Genomic DNA, 16,792 nt, shown 5'->3' on the forward strand with positions numbered 1-16,792 from the left:
AATTGCTTGTTACATTTATATAGAGAAGATTTATATAATCACAATTCTGCTAAATTAGATTCCACCATTTAAAAATAGTAATGATGTATATTTTTCCAACTTGGAAAATACATTTTAAGTAATTTTAAACCACTATAAACATTTTGGTAGTATTTTTTAGAACCCTCTCATAAATATTTTTTTAGGAAAGCAATAGAAGGGGCAGTGTTTGAACACGGGGTAATAATTCATACCAATTATATGCTGAACATAGAGTTGCAGGTCTAATAATACATCATAATTCATGCCTTATGGTCTAATGGCAATTAAAATATCATTACTTCTTGCAAACATACATAACGGTTGGAATCTTGCTTATGTGGGAAAATATTTGGTGCTTCATTACCCAGAATGCACCTCTGTCTACTTTCTACAAGGATGCACTCATTAGCGAGTCAGAGAGACCTTTAACACACACACCTCCCTGAGCCATGCTTGTGACCACTAGGGTCCTTGCCCTGGGTAGTCGCGGCTGTCCTGTGCTGTGAGTGGCACGGCTACACTCAGACGGTGCTATGGCAGGGATGAGCTCACCTCATCTCTCTTCATGGGGGAGGAGGTCTTAACAGGGACCCAAGAAACAATGTTTAAGAAGTCAGCCAGCTTTGCCTCCCAGCCTCTGATGGCCCCTGGAGGTCTGGAGGGGACGGTTGATGTTGCTGATGCTCAGGACACATTCCTGGGTGGAAGTCCCACCTTGGAGCCTCGCAGACCGTTCAGTGGTCCCCAGTGTGGACTGGGGACCCTTCCACATGTCTTCTTTCTGGGTCAGCTGTGGGGTTTGAACTCCAGGCCTGGGTGCTGTCTCTGAGACTCTTTGTGCTCAAGGCTAGAGCCTCCCACTTGAGCCACAGCACCATTTCCAGTTTGGGGCTGGTTAATTGGAGATAATTGGGGGACTTTTCTGCCCAGGCTGGCTTTGAACTATGATCTTCAGATCTCACCCTCCTGAGCAGCTAGGATTATGGGCATGAGCCACTGGCACCTGGCTCATGCAATAGTCTTGTAACAAAGTTTAATACCAATGAGGTTCCAGAATAGGTGGCCTGATTTGTAGTGCTTTTAAACTATCTTTAGATACAAGAGCATCTGAATATCAAGTTAAAATAGTATGTGGCATCATACAGATCAGGGTTGATCTTCTGATGGACAATGCTGTTCTTAGTATTAATACAAAGACAGTAATTGCCTTGTGGGCACACGCTCGTGTCATGCACTGGCTGCTTGCTTGCTTCCAAACTACACTGTAGTCAGCTTGTCCCCAGTGTGTGTGTGTGTGTGTGTGTGTGTGTGTGTGTGTGTGCGCTCGCGTGCGCACGCGGGGGGGGGGGCGGGTTAGGAGACAAGGCCTTTGGGAAGTGACTAGGTCTTAAAGGTGGAACCTCATGATGGGACTGTGACTTTAGACAAGAGCACTCAGAGCTTGCCTCTGCTCTTCCTCCTCTCTGCCTCGTGAGCATACTGAGAACACAACCATCTGCGGACCAGGAGGCAAACCCTTAGCAGATCACCAGGTCTCTGGCAGTTGTGATCTTGGCCTCTCTAGCCAGCACTGGAACTCTGAGAATAGATGTTGCAGATAATAATTTGCTATTGGAAGTTTATCTGATCCATGGAAGGGAAAGGGACTCACAGAAACAGCAGGACAAAGGATGAACTAATGAGACAATAATACTCAGTAGAAGCTAATTGAAAATGAACTTTACAACTTGAGGGAGGGGGGAGTACGGAGGGGCAGGTGAGAGAAAATGAGGGAGGGGGTAACAGTGTTTAAGAAGAAATATGCTCATTACCTTACTTATGTGACTGTAATCCCCCCTTTACAAAAAAATACAGCAGCTACAGCAGCTTGAACTAGATTGTCAGTCTTAGGAATAATGGATCCCACATGCTTCACACAGCCAAAACCAAGTACATGCAGTGAATGTCTGAGTCACTCAATCAAGTTCCACTCTGGTCGAAATAAGTTCACCATGTGGGAAGTTATTCAAACATCCAATTTTATCAAGATTATTAAAGAATTCCAGGGAATTGCCTTCTGGAAGCCCTGTGCTGATGAAAAGTTGGCTTTTTCCAGTTGCTTCTGGGCTGGGTTCTGGAGATGACAGAGACAAAGGCAGGAGTGTGGCTGGCTGTTGTGTGGCTGGGGACCTCCTTGTGATTGTTGGAGGACTGCAGTGGCCATGTGTCAGTGGTGACCTTTTACTCTGTGTGTTTCAATGCCTTGACATCTGGAGCCCCTCCCCCCATCCCTGTCAGGGGTCAGTTGATTCCTAGCCACAGTGGTGAGGATGCAAAGCTGCCAATCTAGAGTCAACATCTGCCTCCGTCTTCAGCTCCCAGGACTCACATTGCACTCCAGACTGCTGTCCACCTGCCCAGTCCCCCCTGGACCAGGGATCCCCAACTTTGTTCATAAGAGCTGGCTCTGGGCCTGTGCCCCCCCCCCCCCGCCACACTTCACACTCTGTACATGCTGCAAAGGTTCAGCTCACCGCTCCCAGTTCTCCTCATTCCCCTCCACCCTGGCGCATGTGTGGCCACCCACCAGACAGCCAGGCCACTTCTCTTGGGAATGTTGATCCCAGCAAACCAGCTTTTGAAGTCAGTCATCTTCTTATCTTGGCATTGACAAATAATCCTGGCACTGATATTTTCAAACAGCTAAAACAAGTGTTCCTGGAAGACAGATCCACCACTACTAAGGAAATGAAATGACAGAAGGATGCCATTGTACCCTTTTATTGGCACAGACATTTTCCAAAGGCTGGTATGAATCAAAAGTTCAAAGTAGCAAGACAGGGCAGTCTGGAGCTGGTGCCCAGAACTTGCAGACAGCCAGCAAAAGCACATGAATAGGAAAGCAAGGCAGGCGAGAGCAGGTTGCGGAGCACATCGTGGGGCTCATGAAGCAGGCCTGGGGTACACAGTGTCTCTGGATGCAGTGTTCTTGAGGCCACAGAGTCTCCTCCAACTTATCTGGACTGTTGAGGCCTTAGACTGGACCTCCAGCTGTGAACTTGAAGTCATCCATTTCACTGAGTGCTGCAAATATGCAAATATCCTGTAAGGTCTGCTGAAGCCCAGAGGGCAAAGCTTATCCAGGACAAAGTCCATGGGCAGAGCTGCATTCTTACAGATGGTGAATTCTACCCTGAGGACCTGCCGGGGTCCTTGCTGTGGGTGGGTGCCAAGCTAAGACACAACACAGTCTCCAGGCCTTTGGGTACTTTAGATTAAAAAAACAAAAGTTGACTGGAGGAAAAGAATTCTAGAAATGACTTTTTAAAATCTATATTTTAAAGGAAGGGAGCACCACTGATTGCATGAAGTTATAAAACATACTAATAAGCGTGTAAAATAATCAACAGGTTTGTAATCCCGTGGCACACAAACATGACAAAAATAACATCCATGCCCTGTGCACTGAGTCATAATTCTGCCACTGGCTGGTCAGTGGCCAGACTGGCGTACTCTGAAACCCTGTGCAGAACCCAGAGCTGCCCCTGCTCTCCTCGCCAGCCCTGCTTCAGCCACTCACACTACTGGGGGACAGTGAAGCCCTATTGATGTGTAGTCTGATACCCAGAGTGTTACTGCAACATGGATAAGTATACAAGTACATACACACACACACACACACACACGTGCATACACACACATACACACGTACACACGCACACACACACGTGCATACACACACATACACACGTACACACGCACACAACAAGTCAGGGTCCTGTGCTTTAGTGTAAATGCATGGAGAGATGGATGTGGCCTGCAGCCACCAGGCAGTTTGCTGTGTATCTGCCTCCAAGCCATGTCAGATGGTGCTGTCCCAGAGCTGGGAGGGCAGCCTGCTGCAGGAGGCAGTCTCGGGTGTTTTCAGGAGTGTGGGCTTTCTGCAGGGAGGTGGTGGGGGTGTGCGGGGCTCCGTGTGCTGCAGGACCCGCTGCCAATCTTCCCGTTCCTCACAGAGCTTCCGCCTCCAGTCCAGGAGCTCCTGCAGGGCCACGCTTTCATTCTCCGAGAGCCTCAAGTGATGGATTACCTGGTAGAGGAAGAGGAGAACCAGGGGATCAGCGGGGACGCTAGGTGACATGAGGCCACGAAGTCTGCGGGAGACTAGGCGAGATGGAAGGAGAGAGTGTTCGCCCAACGTCAAACCCCAAGGACCAGGAGACAGACAAAGCCACGGATGGCTTTGAAGAACTGAATCTGGACAAGGACTGGAAGAGGGCACTTAGGACACAGACGGAAGGGTCGGCTCACGGCATGTCTGTGGCTAGCTAGGGGAACACCCAGACTCCTCTGTGATTACCAGCACCTCTGTGCAGCATGTTCTTCGTCTTCATTTATCTTCTAAGAGTAATGGATATTCTCCCACAAACAAAGATCTCACTCCTGTCTGTTCACATATTTAAAATCTACAACGATGATGAACTCATGACAGACAGACCCCTTCTCACAAGGCTTGTTCCTGACTGGAGGCATCGAGGACAGACACACTAAGGACTCGTTCTGGATAGTTGTTGCAAGAGATTGCAAACTGAAGTGCCTGCAGCCGGGCTCGAGTTTCTAGGTGCACCATCTAGGTGGGAGGGATGAGTCAAGTAGTGTGTCCAATTATAGCCACGTCCTCTATCAAACCCCAACCCTCAAAGACAGAACAGCCACCGGCATGTGTGAGAGAGCATCAGAACATGAACTGTGCTTGGCTCCTCCCTGCTGGTTCACCAGGATGCCTGAGGACAGAACTTCCTCCACTTCTGAATGGGCAGGATGGACTAGTAGCTTTTGCTGCTCTGGGCACCTATTTCCTGCCAGCAATCACTACCATAACAGCGAAGCATTGCAATGCTGACATCTCTAGGAAGTACAATCACAGCAGTTCTAATAGTGGTTTCTGTAGCTGAAGGCTTTAAACTGTCCATGATTAAACAGTGAAGAAAATAGAGGAAACATGGATGGGTAAAAGAAATGTGAAACTGATACACATATCAAAGGAGCCTAAGAAGTAGAAGATAGAAAATGATGCAAAATTCAGAGGCTCGAAATTGGCTTGGGCATTAATACATACAGTATAAGAAGCTGAACAAATCAAATTAAAGGTAAGTACAAATGCCACTACCACTAGCAAAGATAGACACAGGTACCAGGTAGGTCATCTTGGGAAACTGACTTCTCAGGGACACTGGGTGCCTGAAAATGTGGATTCATAGGTGAAAGAAAACAAGGCAATCTCACAGTATCTGTCCAATAAAAATGTCCCTTTGAATGAAAGGGAAGATGTAAAAACAAATAATTTTGTTACCAGAGGTCCTGCATTGATAAAAAGACAAAAGGAAGGGTTTACTTTAGCATTTTAGGTGAAAAAATGATTCCAGATAGAAACACTGGCATTTGCATGTGAATTAGTAAATTCAGCGGTCAATATAAATTATATGGCTGGAATGCCTTGTAGAATGAAAATCACACAAAAAGCACAAAGTATACTGACAGTAATTGCACAGTCCAGGAGGGAATACAAAGTATAGAATGAGATCTTAAATTTGAGCAGTTTTAGAATAATACATCTGGAAAAGTAATAAAGTATGTTGGGATGCAAGCATGAGAATTTTATCCTGTGGTGAAACAATTGGAAAAATGAGAAAATATTTAAATGACAACTTAATATCAAGATCTAGAATCACAACAAATCAAAGAAAGATTGGATAAATGGGATTGTATCAAACTGAAGAGCTTCTTGGCAAAGGACATAGCAAGCAAGATAAATAACCTAGAGAATGGGAGAAAATCTTTACTAGCTATGTATCAGACAAGGATCTTATATCTAAAATAGAGCTCAAAAAATTAAACTCCCTCCAAAAATAAACCCTCAAAATCTTAACAACCCAATCCATAAATGGGCTAAAGACTTAAAGAGGGACTTCTCAGAGGAAGTAAAAAGAATGGCTAATAGACACATGATGGAGAAATATTCAATATCTCTGGCCATAAAAAAATGAAAATGAAAACAGAATTGAAATTCCACCTCACTCCAGTTAGAATTATCAGGAAATTATCAGGAAAAATGATCTGGCTGGCTTCCACTGTTGGTGATAATGTAAACTTGTTCAACCACTCCGGGAAGCATTATGGAAGGTCTTTAAAGACTACACTTTCTCTATAACCTAGTAATCCCTCTTCTGGGCATTTATCCAATGGCCACAAACCAAGCCACACTAAAGCCTCCAGCACAACCATGTTCATTGCAGCATTGTTCACCACAGCCAAGATATGGAATCCACCCAGATGCCCCTCAGTAGATGCACAGATCAAGAAAATGTAATACATATTCACAATGGAATTCTACTCATCCATCAGAAAGAATGATATTGCACCATTTGTAAGGAAATGGAGACTTGGAAAAAATTATGTTAAGTGAAGTAAGCCACAGCCAAAGAAACAAAGGCTGTGTGGTTTCCCTCATTTGTGGTAGCGAGAATGTGCTTATAAATCTACAAGTAAACACACTGAATGATTAAAATTATGTATATACATAGATATGCACACATTCTGGGACATGATAATTTATACAGAACTCTAGACACTCACACACTGAGGCCAAGGAAGGTTATGCAGAGGAATGCTTGACAACAGCTCACTAGCTACGTGCAAATGATCATATAAAATAATATCCTATGGAATGAACTCCAAGGAAAGGAAACAGAGACATTTCTTTTTGTCTTGTTTCCTAATTTGCTTGCATTTGGGAGGGTGAGGGAGGGCACAGAAAATATACAACAAAGGTGAACAAATACAACAGTGTTATTCACTAGATACCATGTGGAAAATGAACTGGATATCTTGTGGGGTAAGAGGGAAAATGAGAGAGAGAGGGAGAGAGAGAGAGGGAGAGAGAGAGAGGGAGAGAGAGAGAGACAGAGAGACAGAGACAGAGAGACAGAGACAGAGAGACAGTTCAAAAAGAATCATGTTTATTACCTGATTCATGTAATTGTAACTCCTCTGAATATCAACTCTACAGTAACAATTAAAAAATTAAAAAAAAATAAACATCCAGTTCATCTACAAGAAATCAAAAAAGGTAAAGGAAAGAATTAGGCATGGAGACCAACTCCCACTCAAAGAGTCGAATATAAAAACGTGGGCACATGGCATCCGCACCTTCTCCAGTGCCTGACACCCTTCTTCTTTGCCTGGTACTTGAGGACATGTGCCCGACGCATCCTGAAGCCTTGGGTGGGTTTGGAAACTGAACAACTCTGTCCTCACAGCAGGCAAAAATGCTTCCAGCTACATTTCTTCTGAAGTCTAAAGTCTTTTCAGCAGGTTTTCCTAATGTCTAAAAGTAGACAAGGTATGAGCCTTAGCTCCTGACAGGAAGACCACCGAAGACCATGTGACTCCCGTGAATCCTGGTCATTCTCAGGTGCGGCTAGCACAAATTAGGCCTGCTAGGAGAGATGGGGACAGAAGATTTCTCCAGTCCTCTGAATCATTGGTTCTGGTTTTGGAAGAAAAAAATGAGATCTCTCCTTTTTGAAATCCTCATAGTCTTTTCTAAAAACACTTGCATTATGAAGCACATTGGAAAGGTTAAAGCAATGCACACAAATGATTAGAATCAATATCCTTAATTAAGGCTGCTGATGGTTCAAAAATGTAGGAAGTATAGAATGCTATTTTTCAATCAACAAGCAAGAGCTTGTCATGACTGAGTAAAAATATGACAATAATGAACTAGTCCCTAGAACAAGCCCCATTACCACAGGATCCCTCTGGAATGTGCCTTGTTTTCTATTATGGAAATTAATTCAGACTGAATGCATTCTACCAAGAATGTATGAGAGGTGCCAAACCACATAGATGAGATACTAAAATATTAACCATTATTGCTCTTTATTTAAAAAAATTCGTTCGCAGAGAATGTCTTAAAAGAAGGCTCAAACATTCTATAAGAATGTTTGATAGAGAAGATTTTAAAATTGTGATTTGAAGAAGTTCCAAGGAGAATAGCAATATTCCCTAACAAAAAATATTTAATCTGTTCCACATAGATTTATTACATTTATTAGACTGTAAAGCTCAATGTTGTATTTATCACAGGCGGTGAAAGAACACTGATACTTTAGAATAGGACACAAATGCAATTATGGGTGTTATTTCAATGGTGGTCCAGTAATATGGAAGCAATAAAAAGCATTTAAAATATTATCCCGTGCCATAAAGAGTGTACAAATCAGTACTAAGCCACTCTCCATGCCCGTCTTGTTCCCTGTGGGTAATAACTAAAGCGTGCATCTCTGCATTTACGATTATTTGATATTTTACAAAAAGTTAAATATTACCCTTACAAGGGCCATAGTGACTTTGTAAGGAAAAATTCTATTTTGATACTGTTTTAGGCAGAGGAGGGATGCTGAGCTCAGGGTCAGCTGACTTTTCCACTGGCCAGAGTTTATCCTGCTTTGTATGCATGATAAAGGGCATCACATTATCATCCTTTCACCTAAGTCTTATTTTTCTAGTGTGCTCCCCATATCATTACCTCCCATGGAGAGGCACTCCTTTTGCAGTTGAGTAGTGAGAAAGCAGAAAGTCACAGTTTATGGGGAAAGCTAGAATCCTCAACACAGGTAAGAAATGTCCCTATGTGAGGACTTCAGAGCTGGAGGCAGTTTCACCAAGGCTACCAGACCGGGCTGCTCTTAAGTTGAAAGGCAGCCTTCCTCATCTATGATCAATGACCCAGCAATTCACACCCGCCACTGTGGCCTGCTCTGCACCTAGAACAGAGCTGTGCCCTCCCTTCTTCTCCTCAGGAAGTACTACAGCAAAGTCTTGAACTCAATCATTTTGTAAGCCTCTGAACACCAGAGCCACAATCCCAGCTCCCCACATGCACCAGGGCACATAGAAACCATCACAATATGAATTAATCTCCTAAGGAGCTGCGAGATGCTCAAACAAAATCCTTTCCTTTCATTAGATTTGCAAGAGGAAGATTCTTTAGGGAAACACATGCAACCACCTTAATGGCTCAGAATGAGGTAAAAAGTAATAGCTTCTTTCTGTCATTGAAAAGGTATGTCTTGATTTCATGTTCAAACATTCAGGACATGAATCCAATGTTCACAAGATACATCCTACTGTGAACCATCTTGTGTTTCCCAAGAACTAGAAAATATGTTACAAAGGAAGACAGTTTGATAAACTGAAAGAGAGCCAGAGTTCATTCAAATCCATACTTCTCTAAAGTGAGGTATTTTTAAATCACTTATTGTCAAGGGTTACACAGAATATCGTACAGTCCAGAGGAGACATACGACAGCATCTAAAGGATAATGAGGCTTGCTTGTTATCCTGGAATCTACTTACTAAATTTCAACATGTTCCTACTGTACCTTCAATAGAATTCTCTGAGATGAATTGATTAGTGTGAGATGAGTTTCCTTGGCACCCCCATGGGTAGTCACTCCTCTGGACAAAACCAGGTATTCCAAATTAGCAACTTATTGCTGAACTTTTACCTTAAGTCTTTCCCCGCAATGATGAAAATCGACTTTGTTAAATAATTCAGATGTAAATTCAGCTTGCTGTTCATTTGTCACAGAATTGATTTTTCTATTGACTGTTCACCCAGAGGTGAAGAGAGGCATGTACTGACATTTATGGAAATTAAAAGGAGGAAGTGCCCTGGATAGCTAACTAGTGAATATTCGTGTTTCAAATGGAAACATGATTTCTATTCATTGCTAATAAGTAGTTAGTGGGGAAAAAAAACATGAAAAAACAAAATCGGAAAGACAGGGCTTTAAAAACCAAAGTAAACCTAAATGTATCTTAAAGGCTGTGCTTAAAACATGTTTCTTGAAGTCCTGATTAAAAGGTCTGTGATGTGTCCACTTCCAAAACTCATCAAAATTATCCGAAAGTGGAACTAGCATTTGTGGTTTTGTCTGAAAAGAGCTGGTTCTTCCTAAAACAGAAGAAATCATTCATGAACCAAACCAATTAAGTTCACACTGGGGATTTTACTTCTTTTGTGGTCTAAGGTTTAAATACAAGGAAAACTATCCCTTAAAAGGCATGGTAAATTACGAACAATAAGAAGAGCTACATTTGGAATCCGGTGGATGAGTGGAACTTCAGTTTCTTACCATAAAAAGTCAAGGGCTATACTTTTATAATAAATAAAGTTACTTTGGAAGGCATTTCATCTAATTTCAATGGACATTTATTTGGATTTCTGTAGTTGATTTTAACCTCCTAAGACAGAGTTATAAGTAAAACTGGATTCCAGTGAGAAAATGTAAATCATGTTTTATCATACTGAGTTATAAAACATAGAGTTGTACTAAAAATCACAACATGCAATTTATTTGTGATATTTGGGGAATGCATTTTGTGTAAATTCTATTCCCTGATCTCTATACAAATAACAGCAACAACAACCACAAACCCTGCACTACCCATACAAGAGCAGGTCATAGTAAAATCTGATGCCACACACCTAACATACTTACAGTAATGGCACATTACCACAAAGGATTCAGCATCTGGGTACGCATGGAAAATCAAATCTGTTCTAGCAAAAACATAGCGAGCAAGAGTATCGGACACCCTTTAAAATACTTTTTCTTGAGCTGATGTGAGAGGCTGGTTTCCAGTACAGAGAAGTGCCAGTGAGGACAATTGAGTTATTAGATGTTCTTCTTTCAAAGAACAAACTCTTCTGTGACATGTCTTCCTTTGGTTTCGCATCTCAAGGCCATCTGTGATTACAGACGGATTGCATACGGATTACAGACGGTAGGATTGCATATCCTTCCCAGGCTGACAATTTCTGCCCATCCTCACCCATTCCCCGCTCCCCCCACACACACTTTCTCTGCTAACACAAGCAAACATATCCAGAGAATTTCCCAGCTAAAACAAAGGCCCCCAGGCGACAAAGATGATATGGAAAGGTTAAAGTTTTGGGTATAACAATTAATGTTGTTTTTGAATTAATACTAAATTATAATGTCATTATATTAATGCTAAACTATAATATTATTCTGAAGATTCCCAAAGGCACATGCAACTTGCAGGTTAAATACTAGTAGCCTCATGTCATAGGTACAGACATTCATCCTTGGAACTCAAAGTCCCTGGACTAGAATGAGGTAGATTTGGATGCAAATTCAGATGAATTTAGTTCTTAGGAACTAACTATATTGCCTTTCAAGAAGGTCCCCTTGTTTGCTATACAATGAACCAAAGAACTTAAAGTGGTTGTGAAAATGGAGGGACTGTGATGGGTTCCTTAGCACTCAGATGCACCAAACATGACCCACCAATCTGGAGACGTTTGTGAGAACTGAAAAGCACTGACAAATTTAAACATCCACCAGACACATAAATGCGACAGGCCAGTAGAGCATTCATGATGATAGCTTACACATGTGATTAGTGCTGAATATGGAGGACATGCAGCTCATTAAAATGCAACAGGGCCTCTAGGATTCCGTCTGTATCAAAAGGATACACTTCAGTCATAAAGACATGGCCGAGAATGTGGCCTTGTGGTAAGAGTGCTTGCCTAGCATGCACAAAGACCCAGGTTCAATTCCTCGGTATCATATATATAGAAAAAAAGCTGGAAATGGTGCTGTGGCTTCAGTGGTACAGCTCTAGCCTGAGAAGCCCAAGAACAGTGCTCAGGCCCCAAGTTCAAAGCCCAGGACTGGGAGAAAAAATTGTGTTCATTTTTTGTTCCCTTTGATATTTATCATTCCAAAATTATGACAGAGAGCCTAAGCCTATGCTGTGTGGTACAGGATTTGAGCTTTGTCTTTGGACCTTGAATGAGTTGTAAAGGAACAGGAAGGGAGGTAAAGGCCAAGGTGACGGGAAGGGAGACAGGGCCAAAACCAGGCAGTGGCACATGGCAATCTCCAGAGGACAAGAGGCCCAACCTAGAGATACTAGATTCCACCTTGTCCAAGAGCTATCCTCTCAATCTATATTGTATTGTAGGACACGGTTTATCTATTAATTTACTGGTTCTTCAAATTACTTTTTTCTAAAATAACGACCATTTCTGTTAGAGTATTAAAGACAAGCTAAATTAGAAGGAAGAACAAAATTTTGTGAAGCTAGACATTAATAAAACCCAGCCTAAGTCATCTCTGTCAGGAAAGGGGTTGTGCACAGCACTGGTGTCCACGGGCCCCACTGTATGGACAGAATCTTCTTGCTCCTCACCTGGCTGGGCTTCCCATACACAGTTTCTGGGGACACACCACCACTTAAAGAACTGGTAACGAATCATTTTTTGTCATCATTGAATACGCTGAAGATTCTTAAAAGTATTTTTCAAGTTTTCAGGTTCCTATCCTATTCTATTTTCAGGTTCCTATCCTATTCTATTTTCGGGGTTCTATCCTATTCTATTTTCAGGGTTCTATCCTATTCTATTTTCAGGGTTCTATTCTATTTCAGGATTCTATCCTATTTTCAGGGTTCTATCCTATTCTATTTTCAGGGTTCTATCCTATTCTATTTTCAGGGTTCTATCCTATTCTATTTACAGGGTTCTATTCTATTTTCAGGATTCTATCCTATTTTCAGGGTTCTATCCTATTCTATTTTCAGGGTTCTATCCTACTGACTTTGTTGTTGAGGAAAATCAAGTCCATGGACACTTAAGCGAGTTTTAAGAGTTGGGATCTTTTCACACCACTGGTATCAGAGGATATGTGGCTTCCAGGAAACCACAGTTGAGGAAGAAAACCACTAAACCATATTCACAGTAGTCTGAGCATCTGGAACTTGAAATTACACGGACCAGGCGACAGCACTGACACAAAAGTTTCCCTGTGGACATTAGCACTGATTTCCAAAGATCAGATATTATTTCATGCTCTTGATCTCAAGTATTGCACTTACTTGATTTGTTTTCCCGAAACACTACCCAACATCTGCTAAAGACAAGCTGCCGTTCAACAAATCTCATTTTCACTTTGTCATTTAAATTAAGCACATTTGTGTTTACCTTGTCATTTGAGCACCACTTGCCTTTTGGAAAACATATGGTCACAAAATTAAGGGCACAGAAACAGTAGAAGACAACAATTTAAACACCGTTGATGACAACTCCGGCCTGCCCGAGACCTTCTCTGTGTCACTGACATGTGGAATGTGCAGGTGGGAATTTTAGTTGTTTGTGTTTGTGATTTTCTGTGTATATATTATTAGACTACCTATTTTCTCCAATTTGGCAAAAAAATGTGTAAAATACCCATAAATGAGGCTGATGGTACACTTAGAATATTGTGTATATATGTGAGCATGTGAGTGAATGAGAAAGTGTGTGAATGGGCGTGTGTGAAAGATGGCATACTAGGAACACTACAGATCACATTCTGTATTAAAGTTTATTATAAATAACAAATCACACAGCCGATCATTAGAAGATGTGATCAGGTTGGTCCCTTGCTATTCATGAATAAAGGTTGTTAGAAATTGGAGGCTCTATTTAGTTAATAAAGAACAGCAAACTGTAACACTTGCCAACAGTTGTGAAATGCTACATCAAACACACAACAAATAGAAACTAGGTGGCCACTGGATATACAATCACGAATAAGCCAAGAAGGGCAGTGCGTGCCACACGAAGTGTTTCTTCCTCACAGAATGGCCCGGCCAGCCTGTGCTAAGTGGAGGGTCTCACAGGCTGCTCTGAGTGTAGCTGATCTCTTCTGGGCAGGGGGAAGTTTCCGTGTTCAACTTTAGGACAGAAAAGGCTAGAGAAGATCAGATAAGGAGTGTAGGTGGAAAAGCTGGAAGTCCTGCCATTGTCTAGCTTCTGTTCCCTTGACTACTCTGTCCCATGACTGTTCCCTGTCACACAGCAACTGGAAAGTGTGGCCCAGCTGGGTGATGAGAAGGAAAAGAACCATCTGTCTTTGGGTCACTAGGGCCTGGTACAGTGCCTTCTAGACGGGATGAGGTCAGGGCCTTTAAGATTAGGATGCTAAAGCAGAGGACACAAATGTCAAGAGATATTAGGAAAGGAATGGAATAAGAATTTACCAAGGTAGGTTAAATATAATAATGATTCTTTAAAATCATGTCTTCTTTCCAAAAATAGACAATAAAAGTCACCTGCAAGTGTATAAAATTAACTTAAATCAAACGCTGGGCTTTTTATATCACTGACTGGATGACATTTCCCAATATTATAGTTCATCTGTTTTAGAACCTATTCCTGACTCAGTCAGAAACACAACATGACAGTTTCAAACAATAATGAGATCACAGAAATCAGAAGAATGAGGCCCACTAGGTCTGCTGAGGTCAGAGAGAAAGTCTTCCTGCACGTCTGCTGTTTTATTGACTTGTCCTTGTCAGATCACCTGGAGTCCCACTCAGCACCTTTGGTTCTGGTGAACAGTGATAAAGTATTTCCTACTTACAGAAAAGGCAAACATGCTCCCTTCATGCACTTCCTGAGCAGACCAGTTCCTAATGCTAGTGAACTGGACTTGGAAAAAGTCATGAAACAATATGCTCTTAATTGGCATAGTTCGTTTTGTCTCTAGCTTCATTTTACAACTTAAAACTCTCTACCTACAACAGGAATCAACATCTCTAAAGCAAGTGGTGTAGGACATCACCTCCTCCAGCCCTCAGAGACCAGGAAGTCTCTCTCAGACAGAAAACCAGCTTCAGTCTATTTTCAAGGACACTTTCAAGATCCTAAGCCTTCCTGTTCCCAGGTTTTGCTGCTCTGTCCAGGCCTCTCCAGCATGCATGCACAGACCCCGTCTTACTTTCTCCCAGTTTCACTGTGATTGCCCACTTCTCCTAGTTAGTAGTTACTGTTTGCTTCTTCATGCTAGAATTTAACAGGTGTGAGGGCAGAGGGCTTGTTTTCATAGACCAGAGCATCCCACTTACCTGGGCAGGTGTCCAGCAATAGAGACCTCAAGTATGTGTCAATGAATGAGCAAATGAGCCATATCTGAATCTCCAAAAATTAAATCTATATGACTTAACCTTGTTCCGTATACTATACACAAATATACACATTTAATTGCAGAATTTCACAGAGTAAAACCACGGATGTTGTTTTTTGGGGTGAATAGAGAGATCTCCCAAAGCTTTTCCCATCCCGTGTGACCTTCCTTCATATAATGGCTTCCAATCAGCACAGAAATCCCAACTCCACCTTGCTGCCATTCAGCCTGGCCACCACGCAGCTGCCTGAGGCGTCTACCACATTTATTGAAGGTATTTTCTTTTTTAACATAGGCTCCAATAAAAAATATTTAATAAAGCTAAGGAATGTGTTAGCAGTTTGTTTTTCTTAATTCCTCTGGGGCTACTACTAAGTGACAATTAAATTGAGCCAGTAATTTATGGAGTACTTTGTGTTTGTAATATAAAAGAGATTAGGGCACATTCAGTATATCCTAAATAAGCTCAGGCTACACACACACACACACACACACACACACACACACACATGGACAACTACAATTCTAGAAAATAAGGTATACATTCAGGATGTAGTAGTTCAAATTTGTAATCTGACGTATTCAGGAGGCAGGTATCAATTGGGAGGGAGGTCAAAGTTCAAGACCAGCCTGGGCAAAATGCTATCAAGACCCTCACCTCAACCAAAGGGCAGAGTATGGTGGTGAGAGCCTTTCATCCCAGTTACAGAAGCCACTGAGAGAGATACAGAAAAATGATTATGATACCAGGCTGCCTCAGACCAAAAAAAAAAAAAAAAAACAACAACAGTGAAATCCTATCTGAAAAATAAACCTAAAAACAGCTATGTGGTAATCATGGAGACCACCTGTCTAGCAAGCGCAAGGCTTTGAGTTCAGTCTCCAGTTCTGCCAAAAGTTTTGTTTGTTGACTGATCAACATTATGGAGTTCTGGGGACAGAGGAAGCACTCAGAGAAACCCTGGTGAGGACCATGACCTTGAAGCAGAGCATGAAGGTCATGAAACAAGTACAGAAGGCTGTTGATTTCTGGCAGTACATTTGCAAGTGCATTAGGAGTGAGTCATAGCTGTAGTCTTACGTAGAAGGAAAATGAATCACTGAACCGAGTGGTTACCAGGAGACATGGAGATCTTGTTCTCTTTTTGAGGTTTATAAACGAAGCGGGCCATTTTGGGTAGCTGAGTTAGAACAAGAGCCACCCCGAGAAAATGCCCACAGCAGAACAGCAGCCTTCTCACTTCTTTGATGGGGCGGCCAGTACCTTGAGCGGTGTTCGATGTCCCCTATAACAAGCACCTTGGAACGCGGAGTCTTTGACTTGCCCTCCGCTGTCACACTGTGGACAGGCTATTCCAAAGGGGTCCGTGGACACTGCCACATAACACTGTTTCTGAGGACAGTTTCCTGTGCAGTAGACATGCTCATGCATGTGAAGTGAGCTGTGTGGCAGCATCGCCACCCCTGCTCCTTTCAGAAGACTGTGGACCACAGCCCCAGCCCACAGCCTGGACTGACTGGGAGGAGGGATGCGGCTGTGCCCTTCGCTGGGGCCTGACAGGGCCACCTGGAGGAGGAAAAGTCCTCAGGAGTTTATGCAGGACTGTATGCCTACCACCCTGACTGTCTCCATGAACTTGCTTCCCGTTAAGCGGCAGTCCACGAGCACAAGGACTCTGGCTCAATGCCATCTGCCCCATCACTCTCCCCATCTCTCCCCACCCTGCCCCTCCTCTCATGCT

At 42.6% G+C, this 16,792-nt stretch overlaps 1 protein-coding gene across 1 annotated transcript in view; it reads right to left on the reverse strand.

The window, feature by feature from the left end:
- Positions 1–3,774: 3,774 nt before the first annotated feature.
- The window catches only part of Myo16 (myosin XVI), a 337,213-nt gene continuing 324,195 nt past the window's right edge, over positions 3,775–16,792 (reverse strand). The window contains exon 35 of the mRNA XM_090341887.1: positions 3,775–4,090. Coding sequence (XP_090198013.1) covers positions 3,863–4,090 — 228 coding nt within the window. The 3' untranslated portion in view covers positions 3,775–3,862. The remainder of the gene's footprint in view (positions 4,091–16,792) is intronic.

This window comes from Megascapheus bottae, chromosome 11 (assembly GCF_031878675.1).
Source record: "Megascapheus bottae isolate mThoBot1 chromosome 11, mThoBot2.hap1, whole genome shotgun sequence".
Taxonomy (NCBI): Eukaryota; Metazoa; Chordata; class Mammalia; order Rodentia; family Geomyidae; genus Megascapheus; species Megascapheus bottae.